The sequence below is a fragment of the Podarcis erhardii genome (genome assembly GCF_964252035.2).
Source record: "Podarcis erhardii genome assembly, chromosome: 5".
NCBI classification, from domain to species: domain Eukaryota; kingdom Metazoa; phylum Chordata; class Lepidosauria; order Squamata; family Lacertidae; genus Podarcis; species Podarcis erhardii.
The window spans coordinates 26,421,116-26,447,560 of NC_138509.1; the positions used below are offsets into that span (position 1 = coordinate 26,421,116).

At 41.6% G+C, this 26,445-nt stretch overlaps 2 protein-coding genes across 48 annotated transcripts in view; one reads left to right on the forward strand and one right to left on the reverse strand.

The window, feature by feature from the left end:
• Positions 1 to 26,445, forward strand: part of LOC309341600 (uncharacterized protein) — a 99,523-nt gene that overhangs the window by 67,531 nt on the left and 5,547 nt on the right. For 13 of the 15 annotated variants that reach the window (XR_014156402.1, XR_014156403.1, XR_014156404.1 and 10 more), the window contains 2 exons: positions 365 to 569; positions 676 to 2,383. The exons of 1 other annotated variant lie outside the window; for it this stretch is intronic. The gene's annotated coding sequence lies outside the window, so the exon portion shown is untranslated. Of the gene's footprint in view, positions 1 to 364; positions 2,384 to 26,445 lie in introns of those variants that run through there. One more of the 15 variants, XM_081861316.1, reaches the window with a different exon arrangement.
• Positions 1 to 26,445, reverse strand: part of ANK3 (ankyrin 3) — a 393,627-nt gene that overhangs the window by 55,164 nt on the left and 312,018 nt on the right. For 26 of the 33 annotated variants that reach the window (XM_081861089.1, XM_081861079.1, XM_081861106.1 and 23 more), the window contains 3 exons: positions 14,208 to 14,331; positions 9,717 to 9,819; positions 3,725 to 3,831 (listed from right to left, as the gene is read on the reverse strand). In XM_081861089.1, coding sequence (XP_081717215.1) covers positions 3,725 to 3,831; positions 9,717 to 9,819; positions 14,208 to 14,331 — 334 coding nt within the window. The other 7 variants (XM_081861097.1, XM_081861093.1, XM_081861094.1 and 4 more) reach the window with 7 other exon arrangements.

Genomic DNA, 26,445 nt, shown 5'->3' on the forward strand with positions numbered 1-26,445 from the left:
AGCAGGGACCTGGGACTTATGTTAGCAGGCATGGAGGAAAGCCACTGTTGTGCCAGAATACGGCAGCTGGTTTTCAGTTAATCAATAAAGCTGGTCTTGATCATGTGTCAGAAGCTCAACATCACATTTCCCAAATATTGTGGATATTAGAATGTAATGTAATAAAGGAGCAATTGTGTATTGATCATTTTAGACCTAACCTTTCTAATTCTTCTGTCATTACTAGAGCAGTTAGGTCTACTTTTTAAAAATAGTAAAAAATAATAATTTCAAGAGTACATATTACATGCCGGAAAGCTGAATGTTTCAAGGCATTTGCCTTTTAGTGCTAACACTTGTGTGTTGCTACTTTACTTTTCTGTAGGTTGTGAATATCTGGGGCAGAGGTGGAATTAAGCAAAATGGCCCAAGCAGAGTGCCCATGACACATTTTTGTGAACTGGGTAAATTCAGCATGCAACAAGGAAATGGAATGGCATCTCCTAGTGGAAAGCTCACATGGGGATCTTGTAACCAACTGCTATCTCCCAGCCTACCCTCTCCTGTATGGCTGTTGGGAGGATAGAAGGGTAGGTTTTTTCTTAGCTCCTTAAAGGAAGACCAAGATAATAATGTAAATCATAATAATGATGATGTGAATTGGTAATGATGTAAATTTGTTATTTTTATGCTTAGATTACAGCACACAATTGACCTGCGGAGTAAAGATTGGTCATATCAGATCTACATACTCAGAACTCAAGGGGGTCAAACAACCTCTAAATATTCTGCCAAGTATGCAGAGGCAAGGGAAATATTCTTTGTTCCCACCACGAAGGGAGGAGCCAAGTTGCTGCATGCCTGGGTAAAAGATGTAGTCATATATCAGTTGATTCAAGATATGTTCACCTGCACTCTGCATAAATATCCTCATTGAGTAAATCCAGTGGGTTGGATTCAAATTCAGTCATGCTAAGAGTAGACCCACTGAAATCAGTAGGACATGTTAGAACAATTAGGGCCCTTCCATTAGGCAGAATGAGGCAAGTGCCTCAAGTGGAGGGTCACAAATTGGTGCCCCCCCCCAAAGCTGGTCTCACTGCCTCCTGCCCACCTGGGAAGCTCTCCACATCATCCCCTGCTGCCTTGCTCTAGGAAGGACCATACACAGTGGTACCTTGGTTCTCAAACGCCTTGGTACCCAAACGCCGAAAACCTGGAAGTAAGTGTTCCGGTTTTCAAATGTTTTTTGGAAGTCAAACATCCAGTGTGACTGTCGCCTATTGTTTCCAGTTTCGCCTGCACCAATGAGAAGCTGTGCCTTGGTTTTCAAACATTTTAGAAGTCAAACTGACTTCCGGAACGGATTAAGTTTGGTGCTTTTGTTTTTGCTATTTATTTGCATTTTTGATTTTGAGGCTTTTTCAGTTAATTTGTTTTTGTGACTGTTTGGCACCCAGTTCAGCTATTGATTGATTGACTGACTGTGTGCCTGTGGAAATGGATAAAACCCCCCATGCTAACAGTGACTATCAGTGCAGGTAAGGGGAAAAAAATATTTTAATTTTTATCATCTACAATACTGCCTTATTTATTTTATAGTACAGTACATTGATTATTACTTTCATTTTATGGATCATTAGTCTCGTTAGATAGCAAAATTCATGTTAAATTGCTGTTTTAGGGGTTGTTTTTAAAAGCCTGGAACGGATTTATCTGTTTTGCATTACTTTCTATGGGAAAGCATGCCTTGGTTTTAGAATGCTTTGGTTGTGGAACAGACTTCCGGAAAAGATAAAGTTTGAGAACCCAGGTACCACTGTATGTGTGTGTTTTTCCTGGCATTCTGGGTAGGGTGATTGTGAAAGGGCCTGCAATGGCAGCCAAATTTGCTATAGTGGCCTGTGATGTGTCTAGGTAACACAGTAGCTTCAATTTGCAGCATGGAGATGGGTAATTAAGACCTGTTAACAGTTTATCAAAGTTAGAAATTATGACATTATATATAAAGTCTTCCATTGTGAAGAAACAGCAATACCCTTTTCATGAATTTCTTTTGCCACATCTCCCCCAATTCCCAATTCCTGTAATTTCCCAGAATCTACATTTTTGAGAATTTGGTGATGTTTTAACGAATCTGCATGTTTCCTAGTTAACCTTTAAAGCTTCAAGTAGAAGGAGTCAACACCTCTTTGAAGCATCTCCCTCACTTGCAAGGGTAACATGAGCTGCAGTCATTCAAATGCAATTGCATGCTATCTATTTTAATAGGCTACAGGGTGTGTCAGCTAAGAATTTGAATGTCACCCACAATACTGTGATCGTATTTTGAATGTATTTTCTGTTGGGGACCCTCTCCACCTCCACAAACTTAAATAAAGCAGAAGTGTGTTGAGGTTTCGTAGACCAATATATTTTATTCTATTGGAATACACTGATTTAAAGTTTGTCATCTGGGGTAAAATGAAATGCTGATAATAAAAACAAAGGAAAGTTCACGAAGAAGTATGTACAATTGCTCACTTTGAGTGGTTTTTTCCCCCTTCCAGCTGTAGTATTTTAAAACACAAATATGCTGTATTTGTATTTTTATCATTTTTTAAAAGGAAATATCCTTTGTGGGCATTTCAAAACTGATCCTTACATTATTTACATCCTACCACTGATGGGCTCCATGAGTTCATACTGTTCGCTTATTCTTATTTGTGCACTATAGACATGAATTCTAGATAAAAACAAATGCTAATATAGTACAGAACTTAAGACTTAAACATTGCTGTGTAAGCCGCTAAAACAATGACTTGTGCCTCTCTGCTCTCTGTTTTTTGGTTTTTGTTCTACGTTCATTTTTATGTAATGTTTGTTGTTTATTATTATAACAACTACATTCTTCAATGTTTCTGAATGGAAGGGGAAATGAGACACACTGCAATTATACTAACTAAATCTAAACATTTACAAATAACCTTTTTAAAAGACAGAGAGAGGTTTATTAACATTTGTTAAATTTATTCATGGTTTTGATGTAATGAACTTTGCAACTCTCTGGGCAATTCAAAACAAGTTAATTCTGATTTTAAAAGGCTTGACTGAAATCTAGATAACTCAAACATTAACTGGGCATAGTATTTCTCTGGATTGCACCCACTGTCATTCATTACAAGCATTTATTTGCCCTGGTATTAAATGCACCTTGCTTTTCATATGCAAATGTGCCACACATATGGTTTGACCAACTGAAAACAGATTACAGTAGATGGAATCTGACAAAATAGTAAGGGCTAAGTTCTACTCTGTTTTCTTAAAGAGAACCACCCCACAGCCTCTAAATAAATTAGAAATAACCAGCATACATTGGGTGGGACCCAAAGATGCACTGGGACTTTTCCCAAATCCCTTTCCCACAGCAAGCCCTGCAGAAGAGAACTGCAGTTCAACAAGCCAAATCAGAAATGTTAAAAGAAATGTTTTTATATTTCCGGAATGGCAAAGTAAGTAACACTATTTTTCCTATTAATTTATCCATGGTATCATAGAGGTTTTTTTGCCCAAGTGCAACCCTGTAACTTTAAAACATAGCATGCATTGGTGTGGTTGGTTGTTGTTCCGATGATGCTTACACTCAAGTCCCTGGCTTTGGGGAAAACAGAAATGGAAGTTTCACCAGGGCTATTTCCCGTCCACCGCCCAACTATTGCTTCGTTTCATACATAATGACATCAGAGAAATCCTTCAGGTAACTCACCCAGAATGGATGGGGCTGGAGACAAGATTGACATTGTCCAAGGTGTCTGCGGCCCAGCTATAGTGCCTGAGCGAATCAGAGTCAAATTCTCTTGGAAACGTCAGGTGCTTCAAAGAGATGAAAGAGAAGAAATATTAACTCAGCAGAGAGAAAAAAGTCAAGCATTTCCTGTAGTATATCACAACTGAGAAATAAAATTGACCTTTTATTAGCACTTACAACACCCGCAATCATTCTCTCTCTCTCTCACCCCCACACACCAATCACTTTAATTACTTTACAAACCTTGTTTATGTAGGACATAGCAGCCTAGCTCATGGTAGTGCCCATTTTGTTTATTTATTACAGTTATATCCTGCCTTAGTCTATCACCTTATTTTATTCTAGGTCACTTTCGGGGTTGACTGGAGATTTGAACCTGCATCTCCCCAGTCCTAGATTGATACTCTTGACCACTATGCAACAAAATGAGCCAGAGGGAACAGTGATTTGAAAGAACAATAAGCAAGTATGTTATCCATGGCATCTCAATGGGGATCCCAGTAACAATCTCTGCACTAAACACAGAATACACATTGACAACTCTAGACAAACTGGGTATATTCAATATTGTGGCTGTGGATTCAGGCCCCACCTGCGTCCCATTGAAATGGTACATGCACTTGATAAAGTATGATCTGATCCTCGTCCCTCAAAACCAGGGGTGGAATAGAGGAGATTGTGTGCACACCACCAGGGCTATATATTTTGCCCATGGAATATTTATACCTTTCTGTTCCTTAAAGTGGCTTACTTATATCTCGTGCAGGGAAGGACTTTGGTAATAGGGCGTCTTGAGCGAGGACAATTTTGGGGCCCCCAATAAATCATTTTTTATTCATTATTATTTTGCGCCACCTCAGCTCAGCATCCTGCGCAGGAGAACCTGAACGCAGTGCTGATCTATGGCTTCCAAGCAGCCTACTGTCCAGGCAGCTTCACCAGTAAAACTGCATCATGTACCTTGAGACAGTGCTTGGATCACTCCCTCTATGCATGTATTTCCTATTTTACATATGTCAAATGTTGAGGGATGGGCAGACAAGCAACTAGAATTCTACTGCCCTGCACCAGACTGGCGAAGGGGCAGGTGGGCCTGCAGAGCGATAACAGAAATGGCTTTGAGCAGTCACCATAAAACAAGCAAGCAAGACAAAAGAGCAATTTTAAAAGGGCAATTTAAATGAGCTGTTTTTTCCTTCTTTGTGTCATATTGCATGCCAGCTAGAATCTATGAGCTCTTCTTGTTTACTGAGCATTCATCTAGTTCCCCCCCCACACAAAATTTGCACAGAGGTCATACGATGTTGCTTTTTATTGAGCATTGGTAACAGAGGTTATATGATATCACCTGGCACCACCATTATCTCACACTTTCCAGCAAGTTTTCCTTTCATTTTCCCTACCCCAGAAGTTCCATTTTGGAGAAGGGATGGGGAAGCTGACTTGTCATGCCAGAGTCCCAAATCCACTTTAACTGCATACGCTGAAATTGCTGGCAAACAATTAAATGGTACCCAAAGAATAGTGAGTTTGGAGACAGTGTAGCTTTCAGAAGGGACCGAGTTACAGAGACAACTACATATTGTTTCCATATATTCTAATGTTAAACCACCTCAAGCCTCACATAACCTCAATGTCTGTTAGTGCTCAAAAGCAGACAAACCAGCTCAAGAATCCTGAGAAACAAAGTGTCAGGGTAGCCAAAAAATACCAGTAGCCTCTCTGGCAGTAGCATAATACCCCATTCCAAACTACAGCGAAAATTAAAAATAATTGTTTTCTGACTATATTTAAAGCATGAATAAAGATAGCCACTGTAGCCTGACTTACATGAAACCTTCTTGCGTCTATTATTAACCAGCCTCCCAGCTCACAGACTGTTTCAAAAATAATTTTCAGGTTCCCATGTCAGGAATAATTTATCAGTTCCATCTCTATGTGCTATGCATGGGGATGAGCAGCCAAGGTGATGAAGCCAGTGGCAGATTAGGAAAGTGCTCTCTCCCTTCCTTTGCAAAGATGAATTTTCGAGATAAAAAAAGAATGCGCCAAATATTCCTGCTTCTACGTTTCTCCTGCTTTTTAGCGTTTCACTTTTAAATAACTATTCTGTTTATCTGAAAAGAATAACAACAACCCACCTTTCAGCCCACACCAAAGGCATCTTCTAATCTTAACAATAAAATGCAATGCAATGCAATAATCAAAAGTAGTAACAGAAAGCTAAAGCCACTCAAAGGCAGGGGAACTGAAATTCAACCCAGACTAATGGCTTGGCAAAATAAAAATGTTTTCATAGCTCACCAAAAGCCATTAAAAAAGCTGTAATATATTTCCAAGGAAGGTCTTTATGAAAACAGTTTCTTCAGTCATAGGCCGAAGATGGACCCAAAACTAATTTTAGTACTGTATTCTTACATTGCTGTAGGAAGAGCCATAGCTCAGTGTCAGAGGTTGCACACAGAAAGTCCCAGGTTCAATCCCTGACATCTCGAGGCAGGGCTGGGAAAGCCTGTCTGAAATGCTAGTGAGTCACTGCCAGTCAGTGCCAGGGTTTCCCAAACATTGGTCTCCAGCTGTTTTTGGACTACACTTCCCATCATCCCTGACTACTGGTCCTGATGGCTAGCAAGATGGGAGTTCTAGTTGTAGACCAATGTTCGGGAAACCCTGGTAGCTAATGCTGAGCTAGATGGACCAATGGTCTGAGTGGAGGGCAGCTTTGTATGTTCCTATCTAGGGCAGTTCATATTTCACATATCTTCCTATAGCATAGGGATTGTAGTTCTATTGAATTCTAGCTTGCCCAAGTGCCCTCAGTGTGTGTGTTTATCTAAAACTAAAACTAAAAAAGCACAGTGGGTGTCTGAGTCCAATTAAAGTGGATTTGAAAAATGAAAAAATGACCTTTCAGTAACTGGGTGAAATCTCTTATTAAATACCTCATTAACAATTGTGTGTTCATGCAGCAGTTTAGGTAAGAAGTGTTATGTATTCAGTACAGTGGCACCTCTGGTTACGTACTTAATTCGTCCCAGAGGTCTGTTCTTAACCTGAAACTGTTCTTAGCCTGAAGCACCACTTTAGCTAACGGGGCCTCCCACTGCTGCCGTGCCACCGCCACACGATTTCTGTTCCCATCCTGAAGCAAAGTTCTTAACCCGAGGTACTATTTCTGGGTTAGTGGAGCCTGTAACCTGAAGCATATGTAACCTGAAGCGTATGTAACCCAAGGTTCTACTGTATTTTCTATTTCAAAAAATGAATAAATACTGGAGATTTTTAGCTGAAGGAGGGAAGCTTTGAGATATCAACATGGAGGACTATTACAGACCTTCCCTGTATACCTTTCGCTGTAAACTAGAGCTTTCCAAACTGCATGTCACAACATGTTAGTGTGTCAGCTGCAGTGTGCAGTTGTGTCACGTGAAAGCTCCCCGGGCTTCTCCCGGGGCTGGAAAGGGGTTAGTTTAACCTCCGGTTTGCTAGTAAAACTGAATGGCGGTGTCGTAAAATGATGCATGTCTTAAAAGTGTGCCACCAACATGAAAATTTTGGAAAGCTCTGCCGTAAACAATCCTAAATGCGTTTTCCTATTTCACATTAAACTAGAACCATTGCCAAACACATCTCCTCTTGTTGTTATTGCTGTTGTTTTAAACTAAGGCTTATTTGTGGTTGACCTGACCCCCATGTCAGCAGATTACAGGTAATATGATACACTTCACAAGAGGGTTAAAATTAAGATTTGCCACTCCTGCCAAAATCAGGGAAGTCAGGAATAGCAATTCAAGCATACTGAAAGCCATTGTGGGCACACAAGCCTGCTAAGCACGACAGGAATACCAAAATATTGCTATCCAGGTCACTGCACAAGAATGCTACATTTAAACTTTTAATGAATACCACTTCTCTTAAAGCCCTTTCATTAGGGAATTAAGGACTCTTTCATATTCCCTGTAGAAAACAGCAATCTGTAAAGACACACCCTATTCTACAGCATGAGAATTGGATATCCAGCTGCTATATATTCTGACTGTCTGGGTGAAACTTCTTTTAATCAAAAGAATTACACTGGCATATTCACGCAGTTGTCCGTAGAATATAGCCTGAAAAAGAATGAACACTCCAAAAATGTTTCATCTGCAGCCTCTCAAAACTAAGCAGCATGCACAGGTGTTTTGTTTTTTAAATAAAAAGACCAAACTCTGCTAACAATTTAATAGTGGGAGACAATAAGGAAGGAGAGAGAAACAAAAAGAAACCTGGAGGTCGTAAAATTTGCAGCAGAACAGTAAATGGTAGGTTTATAAAAGGAAGTAAATTGGACTTTGGGTAGGAGACCAAAATAGTTTCCCCAAACCCCATTGTTAAGAATGTTTGCAATCATTACCATCAGAGGAAGAGGAGCCCCACCCCAGACCTAACACATATGGAGACCAAGAGGACAGGTACAACTCCCAGAGATCACCATCTTAGAAGATGTGCCACTGGGGGAGTCTGCAAAACTGGGTGACCTATTCTGTCTGTTCACCCCCCAACATACCAAACCTCTTCCCAATCACCCCCCTGAGACACCAGCAGCCAAAACAGTCATGAATCCAAACTAAAGCCCAGACTGTAAAATGCCTACCCAACAGCATGTGGCGTTCTATCACTGCACCCTACTCAGAAGAAGGAACCATGAACTGTTGTGTGCTCCAGATCCCAGCCACTGCTGCAGCAACATCCTTCTCAGTTCCTAATTTGGTGTGACTCTCAAGGTGGGAAGCACCCTGCATCTTTGACATACTTCCCCCCACGCACAGACTGGACTGCTCTCCGGTCTTTTCAGTAATGCTTGGCACTAGGGGCTGGAAAAGGCAACTACATAATCCAAGCCAATTGGAGATCATCTGGTGATGTGGTGACATCACAATGCTAGTTAGACAATCAGGTTTTGGCAACATGCAGGTGTCACTACTACAGACTCATCTCAGACAGAGACAGTTGTTGCCTTCTATCCTATGTTTTTGTCTCTTGTAACAAGAAAAACGTTCCAAGAAAACCAGTTTAAGAACACATAACCTCAGTGGTATATCTTGAAGAAGATAATTACCTGGATGGCCATTGTAAAGCAATTTAACACAAATAAGAAGCCTTGTCTATTATTGGACATGCCTTTCTCCCAAAGAGAAATTGGCTATTCAGTGTAAAATATTCTTATTGTATTGCATGCAAAATCCAGATAATGCCCTACTCTGATACGTCAAACACATTTATCAATATGTCAGTCATCCTTGCTTTGTGGTCTTTTGTGATATAAAGCAAAAGCTAACTCCAACATCCTTTAAAAATACTAACTTATCAGAGAAAGAAAACACTGTTATTTATTGAAATTCTCCCAAGCTGGCAAACAATTGCAATTATATGTAGCTTGAATAACCATTCTCGAATTTATTGCAGACACACTGATTTTGCCCTGTAGATTTCAGCAGTATAAAAGTAGTGTTCAAACACTGTTTCTCAAGTTAAATTTATCTCTAACCCTACCATATTCAATTATACCCAATATATGGTTTACAGATTTTGAAAAGAAACCATCTTCTTTTGCCAATAAACCACATACTCTGTATTAATTCAGAAAAGCTCTTGTGACTTCACATTAATTCTACATTCTTTTCTACAGTTCTGAAACACAGGGCAATAATATCAGTATTGATGGAGAAAGTACCATTACCAGGGCTGTAAATTCCAATGGATTACTTGGTATGATTGACCGATTGATGCTTGATTCTATTATTAAAATTTCAGCTCTGATTGACCAAAAGAATGGATAAATAAAAAACTTTCAGAACCCCACTACTGTAACATAATGTATGTTCTAGCAGGAGAGGCTAAGCTGCATGGTAAAACATTTATTTATTTCTATAAAACGCTCCAAACCACAGAATCAATTAAAAAACCTCACCGGATCCTTTGAGGGCACCAAGAGTTCTTCGATCATCATGCTGTCCCGGGCGAAAGAACTTCTGTTCAAAGTGTAGGACCTATCCGAACTGAAGGAGCGGAGGCTGGTTGTATTTACAATTTACCACAGAGTATGAAGATGACAATGAGATGAACAAAAGAAAAATTAATGCATGCAACTTCCAGGGAACAAGTGAAAGATAATAAAACAGAATATGATTGATGAAACAGAATTTTAAAGTATGCTAGGAATTGTACCACGATTTTTAAGAGGTTTTCCTCTAATGTGTTGGATCCAAAATTTCCACCCACTACTTTTGTCATAATAAAGGAATATTGGTATCCAACCCATTGGCTGCAATTCTGAACACAATTACCTGAAAGTAAGCCCCACTGAACACAGTTGAATTTTCTTATTAGTAGACAGACAAGGGATTGCACTGATTCACTTAAAATCAGGATAACATATAGTTGGATTTTAGATAAATGTAGTAAAAATATATTCAGGAAATGTGGAGTGCAATCCAAAGCATGTTTACTCAAAGTGTGACTGAGTTCAATGTGACTCCCTAGTAAGTGTGATTAGCATGAACAGAGACTTTCTAAAATGCTGCTGGTTTCTATGAGGGATTTATGATGGTATGGCCTAGGACCTCTGACTTTTCTAGCTAGCCCAGTTTCACACAAATGCATATTTGTTATTTCCCTCCCCTCTGTTAATTAAGAGACCTCATTATCAAAGGGTAGATAAATCTAGTGTGCTGCTGCCACTGTTGTCAGCAACTTTTGCTCTCTAAAATTTACATCTGGAGTAGAAGGCTCATCTTATCCCTAAATTGGCCTCCTTTAAAGTGTATTACAGCTTAGAACAAAACCAATCCATCTCAGGAACTGACAGCCCCTAGCCTGAAGGGGCTCCTTTGCTTTTGATCACCATGCACCTGGGATATCTCTGGAACCTGTGATTTCTACCACTGCAAGGATGCAGTAATAAGAAAAGCTGGGCTTGTTAAATCTCCCTCCAGCAAGGAGCTATATTACAGGCACAGAAACTTCTTATAGATGCAGAGATCAGTCTGTACTGATTCTCCACAAAAATGACAGCAGTTGCCAATGGTGCACAAATTACGGTGATCTAGAAAAAGGAAATCAACACTCTATATGAATGGTTATTATTTGAGAGGTGGGCATTCTGCACAGTTCATTTTGTGGCAGAGAAGAAAGCTCATCCTAGCCCCACAGTTTGCTTGTGGCTGCCTCTTCTGGCTGACTCACTGTAAGTTAGGTTGGCCATAAAAACATTACACAAAAAGCACAGAAGAAATGCACTGGATTTAGCACTGGTCTCTCATGCTTCGTTACAAACGATCTGAATGGCTTTAGTCAAGGCATCATTCTCTCAGCCTTGGGCGTCCCCATCAGCAGTATTGAGATAATGGTACTGGATTAATTTACAAGGCTGTTCTGAGTATTACTAAAATAAAGTACGGGAAGAACTTTGAACACTTGAAATCTGCTAAATGAATACTGATCTAGATCATTTCCTGACTTCGTTCCTTCTCTGGGAGTTTAGAGGAAAACAATTTGAATATACTGAGACCCAGGAAAATGTTGAGTCTATGTGTCACGCACATTAACCCTGGAAGCTACATGGAGCATATGTTAGAAAACATGCCAGCATTCAGACATGCTTACTATTGCAACTGAAAAGAAAGAAAAATGTCAAAGAAAATAATTGCATCCAGCAAAACAAAAATGCTTTTAAACTAGGGTTTTTTTTAACAGCAGTATATACCTTTAACAACTTATGACATGCACTTTGCACTTCTTAATATTTCCCCCCCAAGATTCCACCCCAGTATATATTGCATTTAGAACGTTTCTCCTGGTGCTCAGCTCCACCAACTTCAACCTGGGCCCTGGGTCTTTAAAAACATTCAACTTTCCCTCCCCCATCATCTTTTCTCCCCCTTCAAAACATGTATTCAATGAAATCAGGTCATATATTACGTTGGCAGTAACCAAAATAGTATGATCTAACATGAGACACAACAGAAAAAGTCACATCACATCACAATACTGAGTAAAAATAAATAAATGATGAATGGCAAAAGCTGAGAAATGTCACAAGGGTGCCATGCTTTCTTACCTGACCTTAGGACTATTTTTAAAGAAATGTACAGGGAGGGGAGGGGGAAACAAGGAGAGATAGAAAGCAAAGAATCAGACAGTGGAAAAAGCACAATGCCATGGCTGGATGACTTAAGACATTCAATGTGGTTCGTTCTGTTATGTTACACTCAGAAATCTACACGGGTGTTTGGCTATAGTTAAAGGGTTGTAGTGGCTTTCAAACTGTATTCTAGGGGATCCCAGGTCCCCTCCAGTTCTTTTCCTTATTAAGAAGATCAGCAATGGCTGAGACGCTTTGGTGGAACATGTTCCCCTCCCCAACCCTCCTCCTTATACTATTGGGAGATGCTGTAGGTCAGCATTAGAGCACAAGCTTTGCATGCAAGAAGTCACAAGGTTGAAACTTCGGCATCTTAAGTTAAAAGGCAACAGCTGGCAATAAGAAAGACCTCTTCGTGAGATGCTAGCAAGCCACTGCCTGCCAGTGCAGAAAGATGGGCTAGGTGGACAAACTGCACGTCCTGGAATGTTCCTTTGCAGTGCACAGTGGCAACAGGGGTGGTTGGTTGGTTTGCTTGTTTTTATTCCAGGGTAGACACTTCTTCATGTGGGGTGTCAGGTATGCAAGAAAGTGTGCATTCTAGAACACGATCTGGGATCATCTGCGATGTACAGAGGTTCTGTGGCAGATTAAGTCGATGTGGAAAGTTCCCTAAAAAGTAGTGAATTTCAATGCCATTGTTTGATATGGAATGTTTTGATTTGTTTTTGGGGTTGTTTTTTTTTAAAAAAATCCAATCCTTAACACACTTAAGCACATCTAACCTAGTAAAGTCAATCTAGGGTCTGCAGTGCATAGATGCGTTTGAATATCATTTCGCTTAATCTGAGTGTAACACACATGTAATATATTGCAGATGTAAACATGAGCTACATAGTGAGAAATAATGGTACTGTTAAATCAGAAGTATGCGACTTTTTAAGGTTTTATCGAGGAGTCAAAGATGAGCAAAGTACACTCAGGATTTCCGATCTCTAGGAAACAGTTACTATGATGTGCTAACATCCCATTAATATCTGACGGATATGTGGGTCTGTGGAGCTGTCACTGATTCACTAGGTGCTACTTAGTAGATTACTACTAAGAGTCTATTTGTTAAAACCACAGAATACAGTTCACAGAATAAGTACCCACATAAGTAGCTTAATCAACTGAATTCTATGTTTTTCGGGCAACTAAACACAGATGACTAAAATTCAACATAGTACTGTTTAACAGCTATTCTTCACATATAATTCAAAAAGAAGTTGATTAAATGACCAAAGAGGTTTTACAGGCAAAGCAAGAGAATACAGTGCAAAATTAGGGTGCATGCTTCTGTACTCAATGCAGTCACAACAATCAAGACTGAAAGATGCAAACATCCAAGTTTTACCTTGTGGGAGGTGCCACTCCCCTGTTAGACAATGGAAGAACTTTTTACAACAGATCATTAAGCTATAGGAAAAAGTCCTCAGGGCTCAGGCTTGTGAGGTTTAATTATTAGCTTCAAAATAATTCAACTGTCAGTAAACAGGCTGCTAATCCACAACCATGAAAATAATCTCTTGAGTTGCTTGTGGTGCCTTGTTTGTTTTAGACGCTAGGCAAGGCCAGATATCTGAACCAGAAATTCCCAATAATATGAATGACTGAATGTCTCGAAGTGCAAAGATAGCAAATCACTCATGTAAAAAACTGTGACCTCTTTTACTCCCTTGCAAGAAAACTGCTCGTTCCTTTGGTAACAAAACACTGCAAAGGATTTAAGACAGCAATTAGCAATGCAAACAATTGCAAACAGATTTAAACTTTTTTATTATTATTCTCCATCTGCACCTTTTGGGAAAGTGAAGCAACTGGATTGGCCAAACAACCATCTTTCATTTTTTCCCTGGCATGAATCTATGTCATTTTCATTCTTGAAAGAAAATTAGTGTCAGTAAGTATTATAATCAAATTATTGAACAAAAGCCTCCCGTCCCCCCTTCTTGGCTACATGTTCGTTGTGGACTAAATGGTCTGGCTCATAGATAGAGGCTTCCAGCTGTTTCCAAAGGAACACTTCTGACATATCTAGAGCATGAGCAGATACCAGACAAAGAAGAAAACATGAAGAATTAATCTGCTTTCAACTATTGCCATAACAAAGCCATCACAGAGGGCAGAGAGAAGCATGAAACCAAATAACAGATGCATGTTTGAATGACAGAGTAATCAGGCAGCCAAATTATGGAACTCTGCTTCATTTCTCCAGTGATAAAATGCACTGCATGGGTGTATATATTATATTGAATATGTGAAGAACATGCTGAATACCTGGCAGATCGGGCTCCTAGGCTGAAGCCCATGTATCCTTCTGCAGGCAGAGAATCATCTCCCAGTTCTTTTAGATCCTGCGGCCCAAGATACTTGTCCGTGTCTCCTGTCATTGCATCTTCACCTGCCAGCACAAAAGCAGGCTGAAATCAGAAGCTACACACAGCCAAAGGAAATGCCTGCTGTCCTTCAGTATGGTTGCTAGAAAGTGAACTCAGTGCATCCCCTGTATTATAAATGCCAACTATATGTTATCTGCACAACTTTTTTTTTTAAAAAAAAAGGAGAGAAAGAAAAACCCTTTAAGGTGTTAATATATATATAAGCACAAAGAATGACATTTATCCCTGTAAATCCAGTAGTTTAGCAGGTTATATCAGGTGTGATGCTAGTCCAATCACTCTAACAGCCTCAGACAGACAGAAGTAACTTGAATGGAAGACATTCCTTAGCATGTGAACACCCTGTGCTCAAAAAAACGGATTTCGTGGGAGGACTAAGGTGACAACCCCACCCCTCTGAAATGGCCCGCTGGCTCATCCCATTACTAAAGATTCCACTCCCTCTATATTACTCTTTCACCTTTCTAAGTTGGCATCTGAGGCAAAACAAGCAAGAAGTCCCTCAAAGGGCTGGATTCAGCCTAATGACATCCAGTTGCTGATCCCTACCGTATTTTTCGCCCTATAGGACGCACTTCCCCCCCTCCAAAAATGAAGGGGAAATGTGTGTGCGTCCTATGGGGCGAATGCAGGCTTCGCAGACCTCTCCGCAAGCAGCGGGAGCGCTCCCACTGCTTGCGGAGAGTTGCCTGCATGCTGAAGCCCGCACACGCTGAGCTCAGGGCGTCCAGGCTTCGCGGACCTCTCAGCAAGCAGCGGGGGGCTGGGGTTGGGGGAAGCTCGGGCCTGGGGGGAAAATAATTTTCCCCCTTTTATTTCCCCCCCAAAAAACTAGGTGCGCCTTATGGGATGGTGCGTCCTATAGGGCGAAAAATACGGTAATCTAAAGCGTTTTTGAACGAAACTTCTCATATATCCCTCCCCTACCCACCTACAAAAGCTGCACATTTCACCGTTTTGGTTCAAAAACATTCATTTGCTACTCACATTGATACTTTTATTAGCTTTATAGCTGAATTATGTGGGGGTAGGGTGGGGAGGGGTGGTCTTCATTACTGTAAAGATAAGAGTGGGGCAGATTCTGACCCAGGTCTGCTGCTACAACTTGACTATTCTGACAATTGGCCATTTATCTGTTGTCAGCAGCTTGCAAAGCCCTGACTAAGACAGAAATATTGCCCGCCCAGTAAACACACAATCTGTATTAGACAGATGGGAATGTAATGGGAAAGAAGCCAAAGACCAAACCTGTGGCTATTCAAATGCTCCCAGTTTGCGGTTCCAGTTCCTGAATGTGACCCATCAACTAAATTTCAGGGAATTCCAGTTTAATTTCATTCAGTATTCTTTTTTTAAAGGGGGTAAATGTCTCTTAACACATGCCTGCTGTGCTCCCATTAGCACTATATCATGGGGGTTGTGGTCTCTAGACTGTATAAAGACCACAGCACAGTGCAGCCCATCTTTGACCATGGCTAAGGGAGCAAGGTGTGAGACCACCTGCTTGTTCCTCCTGCCCTCCCCCACCCCCCGCTCAAATCCCCCTTCTCCTCCCAAGCTTTAAAGCATATTAGCATTGTATTTAAGCATAACTAAGGTTAACCAGAGTTCTCCATTAACCAGGGTTCTGAAACCAGATTCAGATCCTGGTTGTGCTCAGTACCAACATAACTCTTAACCATGGCTAAGGCCTGTGCGTGGAGGGAGAGTTCATGCGCCTTCTCACCAGCCCACTCCTATGTGTAACCATGTTTAAGAGATTAATGGTACTGCACCCTAGTCTTACTTGGCGTATAAAAGTCCTTCTTGCGAAAACAACATGGATGATTTAAAAACATTGGGAGAATCGGCACATGTTTCAGAACGGCCAACAGAATTTTCAGTTCAGGATTAGGAAATATAATATTCAACTTGAATTTAACCTGTGGAGGTACAGGTAAGTCAAGTCTTAAGGGGTTTAAAAAAGACTTCATATTTTAAAATAGTGGGGGAGAGGGATCCATGTATAAATGAAAATATAACAAGCAACAAAAGCATCACATGACTACAAACACATGTCTTATTAAGGATGAATTAAGAGAACACCTTTCCCAGTAAGGTAAATTTCAAATGGTCTCCATGTCACAGAATTTCTGGGAAGGAAATGATCTTGCAACATGCAGAGCCAAAGTCACTTCCCTTCCAGCTGTGGAGGTCCAATTTTGCAATCACTGCTTTGCTGTGCTAACCAGAGAATGTGGCTGAGAAACCTGTGGCCCTCTAGATGTTGCTGAAACCCATCAATCCTAGCCAGCATAGCCAATGGTCAGGGACGATGGGACCTGTAGCCCAACAACAGCTGGAGGGTCATAGTGCCTACAAAGAGATAAGGAATACATGGGCATTTCCTGCTTCCAAGAAAAGTGGTGGGGGTGCTGTCTATGGGGTGCTGTTACACTCTGTTCTCCGTGCATTCAAACTACATCAGAAGGAATTCTACTCACACACCAATGTATACAAGGTTCCTCCTCACATGAAGGAGCAGTGCACGGTGTTTCAGAAGACAAGTATAATTCTTTCTAGTGAAATCTGAACGTGCAGACTTTAGGTGATGGAGCAGTGATGTGCACCAGCAGGATTTGTCCAGTCAGACCCACAGCTCCCTCCACAACTTCCTTCAACAGGTGCAGGGGATGTGTGTATGAACTCTACTAGTTCCCTCTTCCAGTGCAATGCCCCCAGTCTATTAAACCTTCATGTAAAGAAGCCAGTGGCATACAGAGAGCAGAGTGTGACATTTCTGAGTGTTTGCCAAAGAGATGGCTTGTGATGGATTGGGAGGCTTAGGAGGCAATAGAAGCTTAGATGTGGGCCTGAGTGTGTTTTTAAAAGTTTGAGGGGAAAACCTAATAGTGTCTGAAAAATATGGAAACATTATATGTTAATATTCTGCAGTTCTTCATTGTAAACTGAGTCCTCTAGGTTTAGATGTAACCATTGCATATCCCACGTGTTTTATCATGGGTATAGGGGCATAGTAATCCCTTCAATAGTTTAACTCAAAAAATGAAAATATAAAACCTGTATAATACTTGAACCAATAATAAAACACGTGCTGCGTTAAAACAAGCTTAGATAAGAGCTACTTTGACAACTCTGTACTCGTATAAGTAAAGCATCAGTAGTATTTAACAGCAACTCCCCTTGTTGTTTTGATAAAACTCCTTTTATCACAATACTGCAGGTAACAAAAGCTGGCCCTTGAATTCAAAAGTAAAGCAGTGCAGCAATGGGAGGGTTAAGGAACAGCAACACACTCCCACCAACTTCACCTTCACCCCATTATGTCACTGGCAGACCTACATTCCAATAGTGGGAAATATATTATAAAACTGCCCCTTGAGGTTTTTGGGTTCCCTTTTCAACTCCCTTTTCCATTTACAGTACAACAGCTCAATTCTAAATGCAAAAAAAAATTATCCCTTGTCCTCCCTTTGGATAAATATTTGTATTTCCTAAAAGTTGCACAACTGAAAATAAGCATTTCACAGAGCATTCCTGAAGCAGTATATGCACCCCCCCAAACGATTATGCAGAGTTTAGGTTAACTATTCCCTTGGCCTGGGGGGGGGGGTAATGTTAAAAAGCAAACCACAAACGAGGCCCCACTTTAAAGCCACAAATCAGTTCTAAAAATACTCTCTCTTCAAGCTCTCTGCTGCCTTGCAATTGACCAAATAACAGATCGACTTTCTCCCTGCAACCTGGCAACAGAGCAATTATTTTAAGAAACAGTTTTGTAAAAGCTTAGAAGTCTTGTCAAGATATATATTTTCACAAGAGTACACAAAATCGGGGTGGGGGGGGGAATGAACACCGCAGTAAATACTAAGGTAGAAAAGTCTTACTGTTTTGGAAAGCCATTTTCACCCGCCTGGTCTATAAAACTTTTTTTTCCTGCCTGCCTCTTGATGTTTCCAAGAATTCCTATTAGTCCTATTAGTCCTTAAGCAGCGATTTATAGTTAATCTCCAAACCAGTATAAGAGCCTAATCTCTGTGGGTCATATTCACTTTCCACACACCAGCTGGGCTCTTCTTAACATCTTGATCTCTTCCAGCGCCTGCAGTTTACGAAATGTGCGCCTTTGTCCTCTCGAACCTCGCAAAAAAACCCCACAAAAAAACAAAAACCACCCGAATTTTCTTCCAAATGTGCAACGAAACAAAAGTTGACAGCTGCTGTTGGAGGTAAAGATCTCCTTAAAAAGAAACATACACCACGCAATCTACGGTGTCTTCTGATAGGATTGAAAACTCCTCTGGCAAGCCTAGTCTAACAAGATGACTGAATGGTGACATACAGACAAGCGCTTGAGTTATTTGTATGTAAATAAGCGCGCAGCTTGGGTGTCAGGTTCTCTCCCCCCCCCCCACTCCCTGTAATTTGATACTAACCGGTCTTGGTTAAACATGCAGGCACTGGGGCAGCCAGAAATCAGGCAAAAGCACATTATGTGGAAGGGAAGGAGGAGGACGGTGCTTTGCTAAAACTGTGTTAGTAAATAACTTTGCTGTTAGACAGGGGCGAGAGAGGAAAGCAGCTTAAGGAAGAGGAGGTGGAGGCGGATCTGAGCTTTAGGCTCGGAGGAAACGAACCCAGCAGCATTTCTTTCCAGCTGTCTTCAGGTAGGGAGAAAGGAAAGGGTTGCTTGTGTCTCCTGAAACCAGGAGTCCGGTGAGTCTCCACCTTCAGCAACAAAGACGACTATGTGTTTACACCCCGATTGCCAAGGGAGGTTGTAAGAGAGGCAACACACCCCACCCACCCCCAACTCTGCGCGCGCACAAGGGTTGCGTTTCTGGCGAGACAGGAGGCCGGTTACTAGGGCTGGTCCTCGTCAATCATTAACACCGGCACCTTTCCCATTTCACGCAGCAATAAAAAGGGAGAGAACACCAGCCTGTCAGCGGGACGGAAGCCTCCGGAAGGTGTGCCGTGGTGGCATGGCAGGTTCAGCCAAGGAATTGCATAGTGCACCTCGCTAACAAATGCAATACTTAAATTCTTTCCCCATGAAGTGTTACACGAAACATCTGGGACGTCTGGAATCTAGATAGGATGCTGAATGAAGTTCATTTGAAAATGCTATTGACTTTGGGCAACTCAGTAGTGGCATCCTTGCTACTGGGTTTAAGACACAGGCTTTGTATGTGCTAGTGCTTTTTGAAATCTTGGGATTTATTTATTTTTTAAAAAAATATGGATTACTAGCTCACTTCATTCTACAAGGTAAAGGTAAAGGGACCCCTGACCATTAGGTCCAGTTGCAGGCGACTCTGGGGTTGCGGCGCTCATCTCGCTTTATTGGCCGAGGGAGCTGGCGTACAGCTTCCGAGTCATGTGGCCAGCATGACTAAGCTGCTTCTGGCGAACCGGAGTGGTACCTATTTATCTACTTGCACTTTGACGTGCTTTCAAACTGCTAGGTTAGCAGGAGCAGGGACCGAGCAACCGGAGCTCACCCTGTCATGGGGATTCGAACCGCCGACCTTCTGATCGGCAAGTCCTAGGCTCTGTAGTTTAACCCACAGTGCCAATTGCAATTTACACACACACAAACACACACACAGTACTTCATCTCAAATGTATAGAAGTATGTAAATTAAAGTTTCACCAATCAGAATTGCTTTTAAACACTTGTGGGGGCAGTGACAAGGAAGGGAGGGAGGGAGGGAGAGAGAGAGATGCAAGCTGAAAGTGTAAAGTCTCTTGAGGAAGAGAACTCCATAGTTCTATTTTAGTATACAGGTACAGCTCATCTTATGCTGATTTTACATATGTTATCTCAGCTTTATGTGGATTGCAGTAAATTTAAAAAAAAAAAATTAATAGGGGAGGGAGAGCAGGTGAAAAAGCCCAGGAAGGGCCACATGAGATCTCACACCTTTCCAGAGTCCGGAAAGCAAGGTGAGGAGGTGTTTAAAAAGCTCTTTCCCAAGCAGAAAAGCACTGCGAGGAAAGAGCTTTTTAAGCCTCCTCCCCCCCACACCTTGCTTCCCAGACTCTGAGAAGGTCATGGGAGTCTTGCAGAGGCCTCCTGTGAACTTTCCAGAGCCTGGTAAGCTAAGTGGGGGGCTTAAAAAGCTCTCTGCCTTGTGTGAGGGGCAACACCTGCACAGCACCAGTTTCACTGAGGTAGGGATAGTCACGCAGAGCTGTCCTGGGGGTCGTTCTGGCTTAACTCAATTTTGCTTATACGTGCAACAGCAAGGAACATAACACCCACCCACCCTGTGCAAGACGAGATCTACCTGTATCATAAACAATACACTGTGCTAATAAAAATGGACAAATTCAGTGATAACTGAAGAGATCTGCAAGATTTGAACCTGGATTGCAATACATCTTATTGGCTCTTCAAACCTCATGATGCTCAGCCAATGAGCTCAAGAGAGATGTGCTGGAACTAGCTGCTATCTCTTAGCTGACCTACTTCACTGGATTGTTGTGAGGAGGGGAAAAGGGAGGGGGTCTTGCTTGCCCTAAATGGCCTCAGCCTTGTATACCTGGAGTGCCTCCAACCCCCTTGTTCAGCCGGGAAGAAATGAGCACAGAAATGAGGTTAAAGAATCTGTAGAAAGCAAAGTCAATATTAGCAATTACATTGGGCTGTTTTCAAAGTATGGGAGCTCAGTCCTCCCTGAACACATCTCACCATGGGCTCACCATGGGCATAGCCAGGATTTTGGGTTGGGGGAGCAGGCCTTTTGTTGGGGGAGGCAGAACCTCAGTTTGCTGTGTATTTTTATTGATTTTTATTGAGTTAGGGGGGACAACTGCCCCTCCCTGCCCCTCTTGGCTGCGCCCATGCAGCTCACTGCTCCACACACAAGAATAATGAGAAATGAACAAGATGCTGCTCTCTGCTTCTGTGCTGGTGCAGCAGGAATTATGTGTTCTAATCCCTTTTCTCCTCTTCTGCAAGTACTCGTGGAACAGAACTGGAGGAGCCAAGGAAGGGAAGAAAAAACAATTAGGGCAATGCTCATTTGTGTGCCCCCCACCCCACCTGGAAACACAAAATTATGCTGCCCAGAGCAGAGTTAAAAATAGAAAGGGAAGAATTGGGCTGTGATCCCACAGGTCTGCTTCACATGCTCCTCTCTCCACACTTTCAGTGTGGATGTGGGTGTGTTGGGGTTTCTCCATTGCAAGGCACAGAAGCTGCATTTTCATGGTGGAGATTTGCACATTTCCTCCCTCTGCATGAGACTCAAAAGTGAGGAAGGACAGAGAAAAAACACAAATTAGCCACTGCATGGCATTCAAGTAATTCAGGGGAGATCCAATGAGATTAATGAAGATGACCGAGTTAGGCTCATTAATTTCAACAGATCTACTCTGAAATTATTCAAATACTTTGAATAATGACACCTTGACAAGTTGCAACCTAAAATTAAGTACACACCTGTATACTTGTGCACACCCACTGTGTTTCTCGCTTCAACCTACTGGACAGTTAACAAATGTGGGACATTTTGGGCTATGAAAAGCTTTGCTAAATACTGTTGCAATACTTGGCAAAAAAAGAAAAGAAAAAAGAACCTGTTAAAGATCCCGAGGCTTATTTAAAACAAAGGTCTTTTCTTAACATGGTTGGATCTGAATGCAGAAAGGAAGGATGATTGACTGGAATTAAACAAGTAAACAAACCAGTCTGCTTAATCTGTAAATTGTTTCCTGTTTCCTAAATGTGAAGAAGTTTCACCTCCTGTTTGCAGTTCAGCTGTTAGTATGAACCTGATGAAGTGTCAAATGCTTGGGGAAGGAGATGGGATATCTCCTAATATTTACCACAGGGGCTTTTCTGTTTTGGTAGTGTGTGGAGCATGTTGTTTGTGCATGCACTAGCAGTGGGTTGTATCCAGTGAAACTGTCCCATTAGCACAAGTGCTCCTGCTTGCTCCTCCCTTTTTTTATTCCCCAACCCCAAATCTGCTCCAAAGGATTAGGGGAACACCCCTTCCCCAACAAATCTGGGGTGCATGTAGAGGGAAGAGAGGGAAGGCAAATTCCACTGCACAAGCGGAAGTCATTGTGCTAATGGGGAGACTTGGTTGGCTGCAATCCAGAATGACTATGTCTTCTGAACGTCAACAAACACACTACCAAAACCGAAGGAATTACATGAACTCCTGAGCGTGGATGTCATTTCACATTTCATCTGTGGAAGAAGTGGGAGACAAGGTTCATGGTGGACATGGCTACCCACAGCTACTAGCCATGAAAGCTATGCCCTACCTCCACTGCCAGACTCGAAGCAGTATGCCTCTGAATACCAGTTGCTAGGAATCACAGTTGCTAGGAATTGTGTCCTGCTTGTGTGCTTCCCACAGGCACCTGGCTTGTTGCTGCAATAACATGAAGGACTAGATGTTCCATTGACCCGATTCAGCAGACTCTTCTTGTGTTCTCAAGATTCTAATAATAATAATAAACCTTTATTGTTACTACACCACCTGTGTGCAGTGAAATTAAACTACCCCCCCATACATTCAGTCTTGTTCGTGCTCTGTGTGCTTGTCGGAAGTCAATTACACCACTATTCCCCCCCCCCCATTCAACAACCCAACAGCCCACAGATAAAAACTGTTCTTTAACCTGGTGGTGTGGCTGACTATACTTCTGTATCTCCTGCCCAAAGGTAGGAGACTAAAGAAGTGCTGGCCAGGGTGTGAGTCGTCCCTAAGAATTTTCCTCGCTCTCTTGAGGAAATTTCCCACGATGTCATCTATCTTGGATATATTCAAATCACATTGTCTAAAGGGAGAATCATATATGATATGACCACCTAACGGTGCCCATTGTCTAGGTGGTTTACAACATATAGGAGTACACAAAGCTTGTTTAAAAGGCAGGTACAGTGGTACCTTGGTTTACGAACTTAATCCGTTCTGGAAGTCTGTTCTTATACCAAAGCGTTCTTAAACCAAGGTGTGCTTTCCCATAGCAGCGGGGGACTCAATTTACAAATGGAACACACTCAACAGGAAGCGAAACATGTTCTTATTCCAAGGCAAAGTTAACAAACCAAAACACCTACTTCTGGGTTTGCAGCATTCTTAATACAAGTTGTTCATAAACTAAGCTGTTCTTAAACCAAGGTACCACTGTACTGATAAAGGAGTATTGGGATGGGACATGGGACAAGTAAGGGAATGAGGAAGATGGGTCAGGAAAAACTGCAGATTAGGAAACAGCAATGTATACATCCATTCTTTAGCAGGACCTTCACCCTAAACTCATGATTGTTGACTTCTGATAGAGGACAAGGGTAAAAGATAAGCCATTTTACGAAGATCATTGCCTCTTGCCTCTGAACACATGTGCTTAAGATTTTATGTTGGCTTGTGTGGCAATACAATGTAGTGTGCAGTGCAATATATTAGGGCCATTGGTCATGCCTCCATGTTCCTCATATGATCCCCTTGATACAAGAGGAGAAACAAGTAAATTCCACAGGACATTTTCTAAGATTGTGGCATTTCATGGATCAACTTACTTATTAAGTAGGAAAGTCGCCATAGGACACCTAGTGGATTTCCTAACAACCCTTAAGAACCACTGACAAATGTATAAGATCTCTACCTTTGTCTCCAGCACATCTGCAGTGATATGTCTGCAGACACAGGGTTTTGGGTTTCTGCCCCAGTAGGGAAAACTATGGGGACTCTCACAATAACATCCTGTCCCACCACTCAACTCCACCATCACCTGTGGAAATGCTGCAGAAGAACCCGTGACTGATATTTCCGCAGCAACACAGAACAACTTCAGCAAGCCACCTGTCAACCATTCTCTCTTCTCTTGACATTATCTATCCTTTCATGGAGTTGTACTGAGGAATGCAACATATCTAAAACATGCTGGATATTAAAAATGCTACCTGTAAAGAAGGATCGTTATTTTCCTGATTTAGTTGCGGTCCTAGGTCTCTTTGAGGCAGATACATAAGCATTGCTATGTTGGGGTGTGTGTGTAGCATTCTTGAAGGGGACCCCACTGAAGGGGTCCTAATCCTTATGGCCCACCAGAGAGAGCAGCAGGAAGGCAGCAATGGTTGCTGCTGCTCCACAGTTGTTCAGTACATTGATATTAGGACATTAGTTCCTTAGAATGTGGGCAATGCGTGGGGTTTTTAAATTGTGCGCCTCAACACTTTGCAGTAGCAAACACCATCAGTGTAATAATTACTCAGAGCTCAGGCATTTGCTACGTAATGTATTTGAATATATAAACAATGTTAAGCTTCACAAAGCACCACATTCAAGGCACCTAATAAAATGTAATGAACACACTATTTTGCCTTCCACCTTCCTCAAGCGGTTGGAAGCTCAGGCAAGACTTTGCATGGTGTGCTTCCTTTGGAGAGGAGAACAGCAGAAGCCGAATCTTTATAACAGTCTTATTTAAAAATCTTCAGACTGAGAAGATATTGTAGGAGGGTGGAAGCAAGAACATGGGCGGGTAATTACTAGTCCCTAAGCAGTATCCATCCATCACTCCAAAACCCCAAATCATCCTGCTTCTTCCACCGTGCAAGTATATGTGACTCAAAGTACATTTCAAGGTGGATGTAAATAAACAGCAGTCAAATTTACCAAGCACCTCTGGTCTATTGCTAATTACAAAGCAGGACATAGAGAAGGACATCATTTTATAAGAGAGAGATATGTTTAACAATATACATCAATACACTACCCCCCCCCCTTTAAAAGCAGCAATGAAAGCTCTTTTGTTTCAGGCCGTATATCATCAGCCTTTTAAACCTGTATTTCCGGAACCTGCCGTATTGTTGACAGCAGGCACCAAATCTATATCCCCATATAGCCCCTGCTGACAGACATTTGTATTTTTCCTTCTTCTGCAATACTTTCATATCTACCACACTCAACAGTTTGTTTCACATTATAATATGCAAACTTTTTTAAAAAAATAAAAAGCAGCAGTAGCAAAAGAGAGTACCCCAAGAAGGTTATTAAAGACAATTTGATTTAAAAAGTGAAGAAATAAATTCGGACAAAATCAGAGGGTTATCTTCAGTAATTGCAGTAATCATGAAAAGTATAATGTACATGAAGGAGCCAATTGTTGCTTACAGAATTAATAAGGAAAGTTAGTGAAAGCAAAGTCAGCTGCATATACATGACCATGTACAATCAGGGCTTTTGACTAAGGAAGCCTACAATCACAGTGCAGTTGTCTTTTCGGATCCACCCTCTGAAACAAGTACAGTGTGATCTGTCTAGAGAAAATTGCCACAGCTTATTGGCACAGCATACGTTTGGAATGCAGGAGGTCCCAGATTCAAATGCTGACATCTCTAGGTAGAATCATGAGGAATTACAGATTTGGAAAGAACAGGGGTTTTGAGGGCCCCTGTCCAATACTGGATTTACATACAGAATCTGGCAGATAACTGCTCAAGTTCTCTAGTGAAGGAGAACCCACCACCTCCTGAGGCAGGAAAAAGGTTCTTGGGAAGAGGGTCTGGGGGAAAGATTCTGCTTGACACGCTGAATGGCTGTGGCCAAAGACAACCATCACAGATGAAGCAGACCAATATTCTGACATGGTATTAGAAGGTAGCTCCTTGTATCTTTGAAGACAGTTCCTTGCATCCTTACAGTCAATGTGTTCCCAACCATTGTTATACCAGAAAAGGGACTCTTCCCTCTCCAGGAACTGGCCCCACCCACATCTAGCATGTGACAATAGTGTTAAATTCAAGCTTAAGATATAATCTCCGTACACTCAGAAGTGGTTGCGTTTGTACACACCTCTAAATCATGGTTTAGTGTGACATACACAAGCTGCAGTGAGCCTTGGGTTCAGGTACTCCTAACTCCTCTTCCTGTGTAGTTGAGAGGAGTATAGAATTTTTTACTTTTTTCCAGGTTTCCATATCATCTAAACCAAGCACTGTTATTAACACTAAGTACAGTTCATTTCAACAAGCCAGCTTCAGAGAGAAAGAAAGAAAGAAAAGATCTGAAATCAGCTTGTTTGAAATTACCCATAGGTAATGTGAACCTAACACTGAACTGAACAGTTTATCTTATTACAGGTAGGTA